General features: G+C 58.5%; 1 protein-coding gene across 2 annotated transcripts; it reads left to right on the plus strand.

Moving 5' to 3' along the window:
- The first annotated feature begins 199 nt into the window (after positions 1-199).
- B9D1 (B9 domain containing 1) lies at positions 200-15,778 on the plus strand. 2 transcript variants are annotated; one of them, XM_025920391.2, is made up of 7 exons: positions 200-914; positions 2,546-2,614; positions 4,993-5,104; positions 10,030-10,126; positions 11,266-11,328; positions 15,115-15,182; positions 15,448-15,778. In XM_025920391.2, exons 1-7 carry the CDS (start codon positions 852-854, stop codon positions 15,588-15,590), a joined length of 615 nt encoding a protein of 204 aa, XP_025776176.1. In that variant the 5' UTR covers positions 200-851; the 3' UTR covers positions 15,591-15,778. The 2 variants fall into 2 exon arrangements, with proteins under 2 accessions (XP_025776176.1, XP_086542294.1); XM_086686168.1 differs by lacking the exon at positions 200-914 and adding an exon at positions 2,149-2,227.
- The last annotated feature ends 2,253 nt before the right edge of the window (positions 15,779-18,031 follow it).

An 18,031-nucleotide genomic window follows, 5' to 3' on the forward strand; every position in this document is an offset into this window, starting at 1 on the left:
CCTACGCAGGACGGCCAGGGAGTCACTGTTATTTGAACAGTAATCAGGCAGAGCCATGGGTTCTGGCTCACTCTTCCCCCTACGGCCAGATGACTGGGATGCTGCCCCTCCGTGGCCCTCAGTTTCCCCCCTTCACACTGAGGAGCCTTGGCTTGGACTAAAGTTTTCTGGAGGTCCCTCCCAAGTTTGTTTACACAACTTCTTGGGGGCCGAGGACCTCAAAAGCCCCAAAGGGGCATCCCCTTGACCTGACGCTGGGCGCTGCTGGGCCCCAGCTGGAGACTCTCCAGAACCCGGGCGGCCCCGAGCCTCGTCTGACTCGCGGCCTTCGAGCGTTGCCTGCGACACGCGACACGCGGTGGTCGCGCATCAGGATCCCTCCTCCGCACGCCCTGGCAGCCATCCTCCAGGTAGCGCCACAGCGACATCTCGTGGCGGAGAGCATCTGCACCACTTGGCTCCTGGCCCGCCTGAGTCAGGGCGGGCCTCTGCGCTTCGGGGCGGGCAGCGCCGAGGCCGAGTGGATACACACTCCCTGCGGGTGTAACCGGATCGGACGGCGGGGCTGAATTCTACATAACGGGCCCACGCTCCCGCCCAGCCTGCGTGGACGGTCCCGGCTCCCCCTGGAGAGGGGTGGGACTGCCGAGCCCCTCCCCCCAAAGCCCCGCCCCTCGCACCAGCAGCCGCTGACTGCGCCTGCGCACTGTCTCACACATGCTCGCCTCCGCGAAGGTGCCGCTCCCAAGAAATGTGTCCCATGCGCCACGCCGTCTGTTTCCAGGGCAACCCGGCGCCTCTTAGCAACCCCGCGCGCAGCCTGGGTCGTTTCCAGGCGCCCCCAGCCTGCCATGGCGGCCGCGGGTCCCAGCGTCTTCCTACTCATGGTCAACGGGCAGGTGGAGAGCGCCCAGGTGAGCGGCCGTGGACCTTGCCCGGCCTTCCCCTTGTCTCCCCCCGGGGCCTATGCCGCGATCTCCCGGGCTGCTGTGTGGCTCCGGAGAGGCGCGTCGTTCCTGTGAGCCTCTCTCTTCCCGGGTTAGACGGGGGAGGGGAACCAGCCCTTGAGAGGCTTGGCGGAGTCTTCGCGCCCGACGTGCGCGTGTGGAAACAGACCTCGAGAGGTTGAGCTGGTACCGAGGGCACGCTCGGCCGCGCCTGTGACCCCTGGTTCGGATCGTGTCCACTCTGTTGAGTCACGGGCAGGAGCCTAACGCGGGTGTAACGGGACGAGCCGAGACCCGACCGGCACGCTGGGCCTCGGTCCTCAAGTGCTCCGCACTCTGAGCCCTCGAATCCTTAAACTTGGATTAGAATGGAGGTGGTTTAGGCGATCCGATACAACGATGGTGATGGTGGAAAGATCCAGGGAGAGTCTGTCCAGTCTGACAGAAGGAGACGCTACCCTCCATCCCCCGACACTTGAGAACCATTTGTCATATTTATATACGCACAGAGATATACGCACCATGTATTCCTTATGTGTCACACTTGGCGCCCAGCACTGCGCATTCAGTCCTCACAACAGTCCTGGGAGGTGGGTATTACTAACACCACCATTTTACAGACGGGGGAACACTTGCCCAAAGGCAGTGGCAAGGCTGAGATTTGAACCCGGTCTGTCTTGTGCCAGAGCTTTGCTGCATTACCCTTCCAGGCTGTTGGAAGATGGCGTTGATTATATCCTTGTGAGGATTAAGTGAGATGGTTTGGGCAAAGCCCTGCCACGATCTCTTAGTAGGTGTCTCTTGCCTTCCTGTTTCATTGGGATTATGCCCCCATGCACCCACCCGGCGGCCTTGGTCCTAGTGCCCAAGACTGTCTGCTCCTCTTCTGTCCCCGTAGGGGCCTTTGGCTGGGCAGCATCACAACTACCTCTACTGTCAGCCCGCTTGCCACTCCCACTGCTCCTCCCACTCAGTTGTGGGCCCCACCCCCTCTTCAGGCCTTGAGCTCCAGCCCTGTGTTTGCTCTCTGTCCCGCTAGCATCCGGGTTCTTAGACCTTTCACTTCACCATTCCCTTAGACCTCCTCTCTATGCCTACCCTCGTGCCAAGCATCGGGGACACCAAAACGTCATCACTCTTGTTCTCAGCTCGCAGTCAGATGGGGTTGGCAGAAATAAACACGGGCAATCAGAGCTTTGACGGAAGGAAGGACCAGGGGCTGGCAGCGCGAGGCGGTGGCCCTTGAAACAGCCTGGAGGTTAGGGCAGGCTCTCTGGAAGGTAAGTTTTGAAGGACGAACAGGAGTCTGCCAGATGAAGGAATGGGAAGGGCATGTCAGACGGAAGGCAGAGGCTGGGCAAAGGCTCGAGGGCAGTAGCAGCCTGGGACTCTCCCTTGGACTCCCACATCTCGGGCCCCGGCCCCTCTGCCGAACTCCTCGTCCGGCTGTCTCTTAGACGCCACCCCAGGCACCCCGTGTTCAGAACTCCCGTCAGCTGCCCTTACCTGGCCAACACGGCCTTACCTGCCCTTACCTGGCCAACGTAGCTTCACCACGAGTCCCTGTAAACAGAACCTGTGTGTGTTTGTTTCCACAGTTTCCTGAGTATGATGATCTCTACTGCAAATACTGCTTTGTGTATGGCCAGGACTGGGCCCCCACGGCGGTAAGCTGGGCTCTTGGGCCTCCCTCACTCACAGCCCCCACGACTGTTGGGGTTTCTCAAGGTGTCCATCGTACATCCCTCCCTCTCCCAGTTCAGAACGCACTGAGAGGTAGACACTGAGTTCGGGGGGGTTCTAAAACACGACTTTGTTCCTGGTAAAGCTGGAGTGGAGGACGCAGCCACGGGCGGGCTCCCGGATCCAGGCTGCGCTTGCCCGCGAGCCTCACCCCGGGAACTTGCACATGGCAGCGAGGAGGCATGTATGGGTGGCGTGGGCACGCAGGCCCCAGGGGGCCAGCCTGGAAGTAGCCACCCTGTGGAGCCTCTGGGCAAGTCCCTTCATCACTTGGCCTCTCCTAGCTCATGGGGAGGACTCTGGGGAGTCAGGAGGCAGAACGGAAGCTGTCCTTGCAAGACTTCCCTGGGAACAGTCTGTCTCCACCAGGAGATGGGCTGGGACGACCATGTCGGCTCTCTCCACACTTTACTGTGTGCAGCACTTGTCGAAGCCTCGCCGAGCCTGTCTCCTCCTCTGCACGGCGAGGTGACAATACTTACTTTCTGTTAACCCCCTAACTGAATAACTGTTGCCAGCCTTCTGGGTGACGGGGAGACAGTGGTGGACGAAGCCAGACAAGAGTCCCAGACTTTGTTGAGTGCCCATTCTTGTGGGGCAAGACAGACACTAAGTACTAGTGTTCTAGTATGTTCTAGTGAAAAGTGCCAAGGAGAAAGTAGAGTCAGGCAGGGAGGTGTGCAGGATAGAGAGAAGCTGGAATCTAGATCAGATGGCCAGGGAAGGCCTTCCTGAGAAGGCAACTTTGGGTAAAGACCCGAAGGAAGTGTGGGAATAAGCCATGCGGAAGTCTGTGGAAAGAACTTTCCAGACCGAAGGAGCAGCAGCGCACGGGCCCTGAGGCAGGGGTGCGCCTGGCGTGCTTGAGGAGCAGGAGGGAGGCCAGTGAGGAGCATGAGCAGGAAGGGGAGTGACTGGGGATGAAGCAGGGGGTGTCGAAGACAGGGCAGGCCTTGGAGGACACGGTAAGTCAGAGTGAGGACCACAGCCTCACTCGGGGTGACCTGGGACCCCCTCAGAGAGTCTAGAACAGAGGGAAAGTGACCCGTCTTGTGTTTTTCAAAGCTCCCTCCAGCTTCTGTGTTCCCAGTAGACAGGGGAGCAAGGGCCAAAGCAGGGACGCCATGGACGGTTACCAGAAACAGAGGAGCAGACACGGCACATGGACAAGGCGTGGCACGGGGGGGTGATGACAGGTGGTCGAACAAGACGGGAGACAACGGGGTTTCCTCTCGGACAGATGTGGGGCATGACAGAAAGTAGTTAAAAGTAGCACCAAGCTTTCTAGCCTGGGCACTTAGCACAGCTGCCATTCGATTGAGAAGACTAGAGAGAGCAGATCTGGAAGAACTTTCCAGAACTCGGCCCGGCAAGTGTTGAGGTTCCCACTAGATATCCAGGCGGAGGTGCTGGGTGGGCATTGGGGGTGGGGCCGTGCTGATCTGCAGGTCAGAAGCAAGGACCAGGCTGGAGACCCGGGTCTGGGAATCAGCCACACCCAGACCACGTTGGCGGCCCCGAGATGGCTGAGGTCACGAGTGCCGGTTAGAGGAGCGTCCCAACACGGAGCCCCGGGACGCTCCCACACGAAAGGAGCAAGTGCTGAGAGCAACAGTGGGGACCACCCCTCCCGTGAGGAGGAAAGACCCAAAGACATATGTACGTACTGTGTCCCAGAAACCACTCAGGGGGAGTGTGTCAGGAAGCGATCGGCCGGGTCCAGCGCTGCCACTGGGTCAGGTGAACTGAGGACAGAGAAGTGTCCATAGATACAGCGATGCTGGGGTCACTGGTGCTACGCCACAAAAACATGTTGGTAGAGTGGGAGCCTGTAGCCAGACTGAAGTCGCTTCTCAAAAGAAAAGCAGAGAAGGAACTGGAGCCAGGGAGTAACGGACAGACCTTTCAAGGAGTTTTGCTTGGCAGGGAGCATCGAACGGGTTGACGGGTGGAGGAAGAAGGAGGGCAGGATTGTCTGGTGATGGGGAAAATCGCACACACTTGTGCCCCGACAGGAAGCATCGGGGTGAAATCGGTGACATCCGAGGGGACGGCCGGCCGGAGCCGGTTCCTCGGGCTGGCGAGGGGAGAACTTGCTTGCGCCCAGTTGGCTCCAGGCCGTCAAGCTCGAACGAAATAAAACCCGGAGAGACCTAGGAGCTGCTCCGTGACCTCGCAGACCCTGTTGTTGGGAAGTTAGCATGTGGGCAGAAGGGAAGGACACAGCCCTCCCGCCTGCCCACCCAGGTAGGGGCGTGCATGGCAGCTGGAGCTCGGGCTGTCACTGTCTCTGTGCTCACAGGGTCTGGAGGAGGGCATCTCACAGATCACATCCAAGAGCCGAGACGTGCGGCAGGCGCTGGTGTGGAACTTCCCCATCGACGTCACCTTTAAAAGCACCAACCCCTACGGCTGTGAGTCCCCGGGGCCCTGCGGGGACCGGGACGGGGAGGCGCCCCCAGGACAGTCCGGGCCTCGTCCTGCCACCACTGTCCGCTCTCGGCTCTCCACTGCCCACCTCTGGGACCCTTATGTCAGCCTTGCCGTGGGCTCTCTTGACACCTGGCCGCTTCCCCCCACCTCCCCACCCCAGTTCGTCTACATGCTGTGCAGTTGACATTTTGGGAGCTCAGAGCCGATCGGGTGAGGCCCCAGCCTGCGCCTTGGACAGCTCTGGGGCTGGGAAGGGCACAGCCTGGTGTCCATGGCTGTGGCGGTCTGGCCTGCGAGGCTCTCAGCTTGCGGTCGTGTCTTGTGCTGCGGCCAGACCGGAGCCGTCCACACCTCCTGTGCACATCCCTCGAGTCACCTCTCCGAGGCTTGGTTCGTACAGTCCCCTCTACCTGGGACACCCCTTCCCGCTGCCATCTCTGGCCTCCTTCCCAGCGCCCTCGTTGCTTGCAGTGTTTACGATCTGCCTTGTCCAGTAGTTGGAATTCGCTCTCACTTAATAACCGCCTACTGTGTGCAAAGTCTGGGGTCGCTCCAAAGGGGCTGTGAATACTCCCCCCATGTGTGCTTTTCCTAGCTTCCTAATCCTATGTGGTGGACAGATTGCATTCCATTTCTTTTCCCACGTTAGGAAACTGACACAGAAAGTGATGTCATTTGCCTTCAACTTTATAGCTAGGAGCTGAGTGTGGACTGGCTTTCAGGTCCATCTGATTTCATAGTCTGGGCCTTTCTGCCTCGTGTGGCCTGGGGCCTAGGCTTACTGGGTACAGAGGGTCCGGAGCAGGGCCGCCTGGACTGCATCTTGTCTTTGTCCCTGAGTAAGATGCTTCAATAGATGCTTTTTTTTTTTTTTAATGTTAATTTATTTTTGAGAGAGAAAGAGAGAGAGCCCAAGTGGGGGAGGGCCAGAAAGAGGGAGAGACACAGAATTTGAAGCAGCTCCAGGCTCTGAGCCGTCAGCACAGAGCCCGATGTGGGGCTCGAACCCACGAACCATGAGATCACGACCTGAGCCAAAGTCGGACGCTTAACCGACGGAGCCACCCAGGCGCCCCATTCCATAGGCTTCCTGGAACGGGGCTCTGGATTATGGAGCAGTCTCCTGCTGCTGAGGAAAGCTAGGAGAGGTGGATAAACTACTAAGAAGCAAAAACAAACACGACTCTTTGAAGGCCTCAGGGAGCTGGCCAAGTATTGGAGATTTACCAGGCCAAGAGCCAGGAGAAAACAAAATCTAGAGACATGATCCCACTCACATCACCCCTGCAAGTATTTGCTGACTCCACCAGAGGTGACTGAGAGGCTGACTGAGACTTTTGACAGCTGCACTGGGTTCGGGGCACCAGAATAAAAAAATCCGTACAACTCGGATGGAGACCTCGAGGTGCTGCACCCTGGGAGGAAGGGAGAAGCAGCTCAGCTCCAGATCATTCCAGACCCTGAACATAGTGGCAAAAAGCCCCAAACGAAATATCCGTAAGCCAAATCTAGCAGGATGGAAGGGGGATCCTGAACAAGTACGGTTTATTCCAGAAATACAAAGCTTGTACGTGGAACATCTGAAATCAACCAGTGTGATTCACTGCTTTAAAAAGAAGGAAAGTCACGATCATCCCTATAAATGAAGAAACCAAGATAAAATTCGACATCCATTCGTGGTAAACACTTAGCAAACTGGGAACAGAAGGAAACTTTCTTAACCTGATGAAGGTTCTCTATAAAACACTTAGAGCAAATATCACCTCTCCTAAGTGAAATTTCCTTCCTGCTGGCACCATCACAAACAAAAGGCATAAGAATTAGGGAGAACAAAATTGTTCTTCACAGGTAACCTTGTGTATGTAGAGTGTGCAAAATGGGGGCGCCCCGGTGGCTCAGTCGGTTGAGCATCTGACTCTTGGTTTAGGCTCAGGTCATGATCTCACGGTTCATAAGCTTGAACCCTGCATCAGTGTCTACACTGACAGTGCAGAGCCTGCTTGGGATTCTCAATCTCTCTCTCTCTCTCTCTCTCTCTCTCTCTCTCTCTGTGTGTGTGTCCATCCCCTGCCCACTCTCTTTCTCTCTCAAATAAATAAACGTAAACAAATTTTTTTAAAGAATGTGCAAAATGACCTACAGAGAAGTTATAGAATTAATAAGTTTCCATGGATGCTGGATATGAGATGGGCACACAAAAACCAGTGGCTTTCTGTATAAAAATAACTAAAATACGTGCATAAACAGTGAATCGAAAATGGCATTTTAAAAAGAAATTCCTTACAAGATCAAAATATAACTCGTTCCACCACACATCAAGCTTCAATTTAATTTTAAAGCAGAATAACTAAGTGTAGTTCTGGCACATGGAGAGACAGACAGATCCAAAGAGAGCCCCAAGACAGACCTAAGCCTACGTAGACAGTTGATTTGTGACAAAGGGCACTGTGGAGCAGGAGGGGAAAGCAGGTGTCTTTGATAAAAGGTACCGGGACAGTCAGATATGCACAGGGAAAGAAACCGGATCCCCGCATCCTACCACACATACACAAAAGTCAGCTCCAGGTGGATGCGTAAATGGAAATGTGAAAGCAAAGTAGTAAAGCTTCAGGAAGATAGTCTAGGACGCTAGAGCCATGATCAGGTAAGGGAAGACTTTTTCAAAGAGGGGGGAGAGAGAACGAGCAGAGGAGGGGCAGAGAGAGAGGGGGACAGGATCCAAAGTGGGCTCCAAGCTGATAGCACAGAGCCCCACGCGAGGCTCGAGCTCATGAACTGTGAGATTATGACCTGAGCTGAAGTCGGACGCTTAACTGACTGAGCCACCCAGGCGCCCCTTCAAAGGACTTTTTATTTTTAAAAAAAATTTTTTTTTTTTCAACGTTTATTTATTTTTGGGACAGAGAGAGACAGAGCATGAACGGGGGAGGGGCAGAGAGAGAGGGAGACACAGAATCGGAAACAGGCTCCAGGCTCTGAGCCATCAGCGCAGAGCCCGACGCGGGGCTCGAACTCACGGACCGCGAGATCGTGACCTGGTTGAAGTCGGACACTCAACCGACTGCGCCACCCAGGCGCCCCCAAAGGACTTTTTAAAGGAAAGATCCAGGGACTTGGCCATATTCAAATTAAAGGCTTCTATTCATCAGAAGACAGCAGTTGGCCCGAAAAGACAGGCCGCAGAATTCACACACGTACACATTACACGTCAATGAGAAAAAGATCCATCCGGTCGAAAAACGGGCAAGAGGCTGAGCGGGTACTTCACAAAAGGGGACATCTAGTGACAAGACACGGAGCAGGGCCTCAGCTTTATTTTAGTAAGAAAGATTACAGTTAAGGAAAATGCAAATGAAAGCCACCGCGAGGGGCGCCTGGGTGGCTCCGTCTCAGCCTTTGACTTGGGCTCAGGTCATGATGTCACAGCTTGTGAGTTTGAGCCCCGCGTGGGGCTCTGTGCTGACACCTCGGAGCCTGGAGCCTATTTAGGTTTCTGTGTCTCCCTCTCTCTCTGCCCCTCCCCTGCTCATGTTCTTTCTCTCTAAAAAACATAAATAAATGTTAAAAATTAAAAGCCACCGTGAGGTGCCGCAGCCCACGCACCAGAATAGCTCAGGGGAGAATGCTGGAGGAAAGATCCTAAGCTTCGTGAGCATGTGGTGTGAAGGGAACTCCCGTCACGGGCGGGAGTGTGTGGGTGACACGACCCCTTTGGGAGACGGCCCCGCGTTCTCTTTTCAGCCCGAGTGTGTGTGTACCCTGCGGGACGCCCCGGACACGTACCCAGCAGAAACGTGCGTGCACAGGGGGCCGGAGCTTGGACGAGAGTAGCAGAGAGCGCATAGTCTCCCCATCGGGGGGTCCCCCAAGGAGAAGCCACCCACGTGTCCATCGGCACTAGAGTGAACCACGTCCTCATTCTCTGTCCAGAGCTAGAATGTTACCTAGCGTTGAAAACGAGCAAAACCCCATACATGACAGTTTGATAGAATCTCACAAACATGATGTTGAATTATAAAGAAGCTGGGTCCCGGGGCGCCTGGGCGGCTCAGTCAGTTGAGCGTCTGACTTTTGATTTTGGCTCATGTCATGATCCCAGGGTTGTGGGATCGCGTCCCGCATGGGGCTTGGTGCTGAGTGTGGGGCCTGCTTAAGAGTCTCTCTCTCTCCCTCTGGCCCTCTCCCCTGCTCATGCTGTCTCTCTCTAAAATTAAAAAAGAAAAAAAAAAAAAGAGGGGCATCTGGGTGGTTCAGTCGGTTGAGCGTCCGACTTCCACTCAGGTCGTGATCTCATGGTTCATGGGCTCAAACCCCGCATTGGGTTCTGTGCTGACAACTCGGAGCCTGGAGCCTGCTTTGGATTCTATGTCTCCCTCTCTGTCCCTCCCCTGCTCGCACTCTATCTGTCTCTCTCTCTCTCTCTCTCAAAAATAAATAAAACATAAAATAAATGAATAAATAAAAATAATTAAAAAAAGGAAAAAGCTAAGTAACAATACACATACTATAGGATTCCGTTTGTATAAAATTTTTAAAAAATGGGTAAAACCAAAGTACCACGTTCGGCACGCGTTGTTTGGTACGAACCTCTCCCTAACACGGAGCTCTTCTGTGTCAGGCACTACTCTCCTTGTCTTAGGAGGAAGCCGAGAGGCCGGGAAGGCAGGTCATTGCCTGGGGGCCGCACCCACTCACCTCACCTGTCACCTGGGGCGGTGATTTCATCCCTACATTCAGAGGGTGAATATACGGACCCAGGGGACAGGACCTGTGTCCACTCCTGCCCTCTGCACAGCCACAGCCCCTGGGGCTTTGAGCACCATCCGGATTCTCTGCCTGGCACCTTCCCCCCCCCGCCCCGCCCCAGTTTTGCCACCTGCTGACCTTTCGTCTTGTCCTTCCCAAGGGCCACAGATCGTGCTCAGTGTGTATGGACCAGACGTGTTTGGGAACGATGTGGTTCGAGGCTATGGGGCAGTGCACTTGCCTTTCTCGCCCGGCAGGTAGGTCCTGGCTCTGACTGGTCCCTGGGCCGCAGTCCCTCCCTTGCTGGGCCGTGCTGGCTGAGAACCAGGGCACCCCCAGCAGGCCTTTTCCTGGGATGGATGTCACCTCTAGGCTGGGGATGCACTGGGGTCCCCAGGCGCCTGGGCAACTCGGCTTGGGGGCTGTGGATTAGAGCCCATATCTGGAAGGAGACCCACATGGGTGAAGCTAGGGCTGCCTCCCCCCCACCCCACCCCGAGACAGCGGGTGGGTGGGGGGAGTGTCAGAGGCCCTGGCAGGAAGCACCGGGGGATATCCTGCGAGGGGCTGGGCCCAGCGACAGAGTTCGCAGGCAGTTTGGGGCTGCGGCTCAGACTCCATCCACGCCTCTCTTTCCGCGCCACTCAGCGTCCCGCGAGCTCTTGCTAATCCCTCTTCTGTGCCCGGCCCTGCTGGCGTTAGTGTGATCACCTGGGCCCTTCCTCAGAAGCCCCCAGACTAGTAGACACAGACGGAGAGGAGCGACCGTGTTCTTAAGCACGGTGACAGGGTATGGACACAGCGTGTTCTGGGGCCCAGAGGACGGGAGTTTGTCTGGAGATGGTGGAGGAAGATGGAGGGACGGCGGGCACCAAATGCCCTGAGGAGTCTCGTTGCCGAGACAGAAAGTGCAAGACGTGAGGGGAGGTGTGTGGAGAGGAGTGGGGGACGGGGTGTGAGGGGCAGGCCTGGGGCAGGTGGCCACGGCGGGGAAGGTCGGGGGGGTTCTCAGGGGCTTCCCGGAGGAAGGGCGTCCAAACTGGGCCGTGGAGGTGGCGGCACCTTTGGACGTGTGGAGGCCGGAGCCTCTGAGGGGCGCGTGAGCCGGGACCCCGGGCCGGACGGCTGTAGCCCTCTGTATCCTCCTGACCCTTTGAAAGAAACAAGACTCGCGGGGCCTCTGGCCTCCCAGAGGCCGGGCCCGCTCTCCCCGCCTCAGCCTCCCGGCGCTCAGCACCCAGCCCGGGCCCGGTGGGTGCAGCCCCTGCCAGCCGACGGGTTGGCCTTGCCGCTGACCTGGCACCGCCCGTCTGACAGCTCCTGCTCGCGGGAGGCTCAGGAAGTTCGTCACTCTTCTGTGACTCGGCACACGTGTCCGTGAAAACATTTGTTTCAGGCACAAAAGGACCATCCCCATGTTTGTCCCAGAATCCACGTCTAAACTGCAAAAGTTTACGAGGTGAGTTTCGTACGCGTCGCCTCCAGCCCCTCCTTCTGACCTAAGCAGGGGGGGCGCAGGGAGGGCTGTCACGGTCCCCCCCTCACTTGTGCCGGGCAACCTCGTCGCATCTTCCTGCTGCTCTGTCTTTGGGGACAAATGGAAGCGGGGGCTGTGTGGTTTCCGGGGGTCGCTGGGCTCCCTTCAGCCACCGTTCCAGCCGCGTAAGGCCGTGCGCCATTACCCTGGGCCACGTTAACAGCCTTTGGTCAGAGCAGAGCAGATGGGGAAATGCTCGTGGCATAATATGACGTTAAAAAGGTAGGACGCGGGAGGGTACAGCAGTAAGAGCCGAACAGAACGGCACCGATACTCCTGGTGGGCAGTTTCCGTCAGGAAATGCCTCACAGCGGGGCCTCTTCAAGGGGGTGACATCTGTGCAGAGACTAGAGCAGAGGTAAGGGCCAGGGTGGGCGATGTGGGGAAGGAATGTTCCAGACATAGGAAAACCGCATGTGCAAGGCCCACGGGCTTCATGTGTGAGGAGCGGCAAGGACGGGGTGTCGCTGGTAAGTGGTGGTGCGGGGTGGGGTGGGGGACACCCGGGAGGCAGGGTGGCTGGCGCACGGATGTGGGGGAGACCGGGCCCAGGCCTCTTGCCCCTCACTGCCTCCACGTCGAAGTTCGGAGGGCCGGCCGACTCGAGGTCGGGGCCAGAAGCTCCTGTCAGCTTAGCACGGCGGCCAGCCGCCCCTGCTCCCTGCCAGCTCAGCCAGGAGCGGGCCCTGGGCCCTCTGCTCACAGGCAGGACGACGTGAGGGGATGGAGGACCGTCTGGCTCCCCGGGTAGCAGCCGACGAGCAGCCCCCGGCAGGCCTGGCCGGTCGGGGTGAGCCTTGGCCGGAGCCCTGCCGCGCAGAGGGACGGCGCTGGACCTGAGCCAGGGAGGCCTCCCTGAGTTCTGGGTCCCGGGGGAGGGGTGAACTGGGGTGCCCCCTGCCCTCTGGGAGGCCACCGTGACGGGAAGGGGCTTATTAGCCGGTGCCCTGGGCCAGCGGAAGCTAGAGAGGACGCCACCCGCCCCGTGGGACCGTCGGGAAGGTGGGGGCGGTGCCCATCGGCGGGTGCCGGGAGGTTAAGGGCTTTTGAGCCCACACAGCTGCCCAGGGCCGGGGCGTTCATGCCACGCTGAGGGCAGCCTGGGTCTCAGGGCCAGGGCCCTCTGAGGAAAGGGTTTCGTTGCTGAGGAAGTTAGGCCTTACGGCTCACACGGCAGGCGAAGTTTCTGCCGGTGCCCCAGGGACAGCAGCTCGGGGCAGGGGACCATCTCCTCTGGGCAAGGCTGCGTGTGCTTGGACTGCAGACACCGGAGGAAGGTCTGATTAGCGAAGGCGGTTTGATCAAAATCTTCCCAGACACGGCCCGGCGCGCGTGGAGGCCGGCGTGTCACTGGCTCCCAGTGGCCTTTGCTCCCGCAGGAGGCTTCTCGTTCCTGCCTCCGCGGCCGCCTGGCCCGGCCCGGCCCGGCCCACTCAGCCCCGTATTAGTTTCCTGGGCTGCTGTAACCAATCACCACCAACTCGAGGCTTAAATGACAGACATTTTTTTCTCATGGTCCAAAGTCAGTATCACTGGGCTGCGATCAAGGTACCCGGCAGGGTGCGCTCCCCCCGCCCCCCCCCCCCCCACCCCTCGCCAAGACTCTAGAGGACAATCTGTTCCCAGCCCCTTCCCGCTCCTGGTGGCTGCGGCTGCATCGCTCCAGTGTCCTCTGCAGTCACGTGTATGACCTCACGTGTCACCTCCTCCCCTGTGTCACATCTCCCTCCGCATCTCTTAGGACACTGGTGATGGCATTTAGGGTCCATCCAGATAATCCAGGACAGTCTCCCCACGTTAAAGATCCTCACCTTAATCTCACATGCAAAGGTCCTTTTCCCAAATAAGGTCACATTTGCAAGTTCCAGGGATTAGGACCTGATATCTTGGGGGCCATTATCCAGCCTATGACAGCGCCTCCCATCTAGTCTTCACGTAGCGACAAAAATGGTTTTCTAAAACAGCTTTAGAAACCACTCGAGCACATCTCTGCATTTACCGTTAACTTCAGCTAGGATGTTGCGAGGCCCTGCGTTCTCCTGCCCTGCTGCCTTTGGGCCCTCTCCCCTGCCCGCACGTGCCCTCTGACTTGGTTCCTCCAGCCCCCTGCAGCCCTCCCTGCCTCAGGCCCTTGCCTGGACGGGCGCTCAACCCTACCCTGAACCATCTGCCCTCCTGCGCCTCAGGAGAGGAAGCAACGCACTGGCTCTGGTAGCTCTGGGTATGGGTGCTCAGGGTGTGCCACGCTCGTGGTGGCTGCTTCCCGTGCCTGCGAGGTGCACAGTCCCACTCCTCAGATGGAGACGCTGAGGCACAGAGAAGTGGCGATACGCCCATCCAGGCCTGGCTGGAACCCTGGCTTCCCAGTCCGCCTCCCATCTCTCTCTCTCTCTCTCTCTCTCTTTTTCAGCTGGGAGCCAGTGAGCGCCTTACTGGGTGTCACTGGAGCTGCAGACAGCAGGGGGCAGGCATTGCTTCCTCCCCTAGGCAGCAGCCGGTGGGCTGGGGGCCAGGGCTGGCTCACTCGGGGTGGCCTGGGCCAAGGGGTGACTCCAGCTGGAGCTGGAGGGGTGTTGCTCGGGAAGGGTGGCTTCGCTGGGGCAGAGTGCAGGCCACTGTAGCGGGAGGCAGGGCAGAGCCTGCTCTGGGAATGCCGGAACCTGGGCCTGGACCGATAGAGGGGCCTCCTTCCCTGTGGGGAGCCCACCACCCACAGCTACATCACTGGTCCCCCCTGCCACCAGCCGGGCCCCAGAACGCAGGCTGGAAGCGCTCCTGCATGGGACACCTGGCCCACCCGGTCGGGAATGGGCCCCGGGAGGGTTTCCCGGCCTGAATGCATGTGTTGGAGGTGAGGCTCTGGCCGGCTGAACTGGGACGGAGGGGAGGCCCCGCCTCACCTCCCTGCCTGTAGCCTTGGGCATGTCACCACACCGCCCTTAGCCTCTGACAGGCGGGGGTTTACAGACCAGGGCCCCTGTGAGAGGCAGGTGGACAGTGGGCATGGCAGGGTCCCTGGCACTGAGTGTGCCCCTCACATCAGTGACTGAGGAGTCAGGTGATCGTGTCTGTCACCCCAAAGCAAGCCCACCCTTGGGGCAGGTGCATTTATGCAAGAGGCATAAATAGGAGGGCTAATGTTTCTCATGGTAGTTGACAGAGTGCATTCACCTAGAGCCTGGGGAGCTAGGTACCATTAGGTACAGGTGAGAGGCACTGGGGCTCAAGGGTTCAGACATGGCAAGTGACTTGCGCGGGATCCCACACCATTGAGAGGAAAGTGGAGAGCCCAGGTCTGGCCCCTCTGCCCACCCCAAGGATGCTGAACTCCCAGATATGGGGGGGCGGGGGGGGGGGCGTCACATCATGCTGCCGTCCTCTTTCTGGGATTTCCACTTGGGTTCCCACCGTGCCCCCAGCCCCACATGTCCCTCAAAGCCATGGGTGACTGTGATAGGAAAGCCCGGCATCCAGCTGAGGAGGGGTGGGGCACAGAGCCCCACACGCCTGCTGGAAGCCACACGTGGCACCCAGACTCACCTTCCCGGGCAGAGGGAGGTGGCGTGGGAAGGTTGTGCCCAGGGTCCAGCCCTAGGACAGGGCTTGGAGGAGGGCTGCTGGTTTCTGCAGCAGGGGGAGAGCCCATGTCTCAGGGCTGAGGGATGGCCAGGCAAAGGATCTGCTCACCCAGGGTCTCCTGTCTTCCAGCTGGTTCATGGGACGGCGGCCCGAGTACACAGACCCCAAGGTGGTGGCTCAGGGTGAAGGCCGGGAAGGTAAAGCTTGATCCCCTCAACCCCACCCCCACCCCACAGGCAAGCTGGAGCCTGGGAGAGACTGGGGAGACCCCCACGCAACAGGGTGGAAGCCAGAGACCCGCCAGGCACGCAGAGGGAGTGCAGGGGCAGGGCCCAGGCATTTCCCCAGAGCACCTCCCAGGGAAGGGCACGGGCCCGGGAGTCATTCCCATTTTACAGGAGAAAACGCTGAGGCTGAGAGACTCCCAAAGCAGCCCAGCTGATGCCGCCCTTCTCTTCCCAGTGACCCGCGTCCGCTCTCAGGGCTTTGTCACTCTCCTCTTCAACGTGGTGACCAAGGACATGAGGAAGCTGGGCTACGACACTGGGCCTTCTGACACGCAGGGCGTCTCCGGGCCCAGCCCACCGCCAGGACGCCCCCTGTGAAGGCACCCAGCCCCTACCCCCGCCCACCGGACCAGGCCCCGCCCGCCAGACCGGCCGTCCTCAGACAAAGCAGGTTGTCCTTCCAGAGAGTTGGCCTCGGATACATCTGCTTGACGCGTGGCCTCGTGGGACTGGGAAAGGGGGTGGGTGGAGGTTTTTATATAATAAAGCATCACCTTTTCACAGAACCTGGGCCTGGAGCTGCCTCCTCTCCCCTTTGGCCCCTCCCCCGACCCTGTACGGCGAAGGGACTGAAGCTGCCCCGAGAGAGGCACGGCCGGCGGGACAGCCACCTAGGCTGTGAGCCTCGCTCCAAGCCCGGTTCTGCCACTCGTGGCTGTGCGGCCTTTTCTTCGCCTTAACACGCTCATCCCCAACACAGGTGTGTCCCCAAGGCCGAGGGCCTCCTCGGCGTCGCGCAGCAGGCTTGCTGGGTGCCCGGCCACAGTGCCCGCTGTGGGGCGTGACCGCCTGCTTCCCCTGGCAAGAAGACAGAGCCCCGTCGGTAGGAGCTGCAAGGAGAGGCCTCCCGGCCTGCCCTCTGCTGGCCCCCAACCCCGCAGCCCAGACGATGGGGCTGCAGTCCTCCCAGAGGCGGGGAGGCGCCGGAATCCCAGCTTTCTGGTCTCCCACGGGACAGGAGGGTGCGCCGTGCAGCCCAGCAGCCCGCACTCTGGGAGCTGAGCCCTCGCAACGCACAGGTCCCCGTGGCTTGGTGGTCACCCAGCCTGCCCTCAGCCTGGGGACGGGAGCCAGAGCTCGCCCGGGGTTCCTCGCCGCCTGGCGCTGCGTGGGCCTGATTTAAGGGAAGCCGCAAAGTGCCTGCGCCCAGCTCTTGGTAACCCCCTGGCTCCCGGCCTGAAGGCCACCAGCCTTGCCCCTACACACTGCCCTGCAATTGGAAACTGGCCTCCGACACTACTGAGCGGACCCCGTTCTGTCCTTTACCTCACTCAGTTCTCTCTGCACCAGAACTTTGTGCTGCCCGGGCACCCCCGGCCCCAGCCCCCAGCTCCCTGTGTGCTCTGGAACGTGTGGTCTGTCGTCAGCAAAATTCCTAGGATTCTGAGCCGCTTCTCTGAATGCAAAGTTCCCTCCACCTCTGTCCTGTGCTGAAACCCGCACTGTCCCTGGCCACACTCTTTCCCCCCGCACCCTAACAAGTCCTGGCCGCTTATGCTCACAGCCCTCTTAAACGGTGTCTTTTTGCTGCCACACGCCACGTCCCACGGGCCCAGAGATGAGCTTCGTCCTGGCTCCCAGCAGCATTTCCGCCTTCGTGTCCCAGCCCCCAGGACTGACGTCCACCAGAGACCTGACTACCTTGCCCTCGGCCTTTTTCTCCGGCTATTCTTTTTTCTTAAGTTTATTTTGAGAGAGAGAGAGAGAGAGAGAGGGCAATCACAAGTGGGGAAGGGGCAGAGAGAGAGGGAAAGAGAGAAATTCCCATCAGGCTCCATCCTACCAGAGCAAAGCCCGACATAGGGCCCCATCCCTTGACGGTGTGGTCACAACCTGAGCCGAAATCAAGAGTTGGGACGCTCAACCGACTGAGCCACCCAGGCGCCCCTCCAGCTAATCGTGACAACTTCACCACCTACGCAGATGACCCTCCCCACGACTTGGCCTCTTCCTCAGCCTCCTCCCTTGCCATGGCCTTGGCCTTGCCCCTCAGCAGCCGCCCATCCCACCACCTGTTTCTTGTTACCAGTGCCTCCAAGAGAGCCACCCAGGCTTCCCCCTCCCAGCCCACTCCCTCCCCACCTTGTGGTTCCTTTCCTGCGGTCCCCCCTCAACAGAACATTGCATCCGGGTCCTCCAAGCTGCCCACCACCCCCTTCGTGCTGGCCATCGGCCCCTCGTCTCCTTTCCTCCCTGCCCAGTTCAGAACTCACAGTTGTCTGGGAATGCGAACTGGTGCAGCCGCTCTGGGAAACAGTATGGAGGTTCCTCAAGAAACTAAAAACAGAACTACCCTAGGACCCAGCAACTGCACTTCTAGGCATTCCTCCACGGGATACAGATGTGCTGTTTTGAAGGGACACATGCACCCCCATGTTTCTAGCAGCACTATCGACAATAGGCAAAGTATGGAAAGAGCCCAAATGTCGATGGATGAGTGGATAAAGAAGATGTGGTATATATACACAATGGAGTATCACTCGGCAATCAAAAAGAATGAAATCTTGCCATGTGCAACTACGTGGGTGGAACTGGAGGGTATTATGCTAAGTGAAATGAGTCAGAGAAAGACAAATATCGTATGACTTCACTCATACGAGGACTTTAAGAGACACAACAGATGAACATAAGGGAAGGGAAGCAAAAATAATACAAAAACAGGAAGGGGGACAAAACAGAAGAGACTCATAAATATGGAGAACAAACAGAGGGTTACGGGAGGGGTGGTGGGAGGGGGGGATGGGCTCAATGGGTAAGGG

This window comes from Puma concolor, chromosome E1, assembly GCF_028749965.1.
Source record: "Puma concolor isolate L17-30 chromosome E1, mPumCon1.1.hap2, whole genome shotgun sequence".
Taxonomy (NCBI): Eukaryota; Metazoa; Chordata; class Mammalia; order Carnivora; family Felidae; genus Puma; species Puma concolor.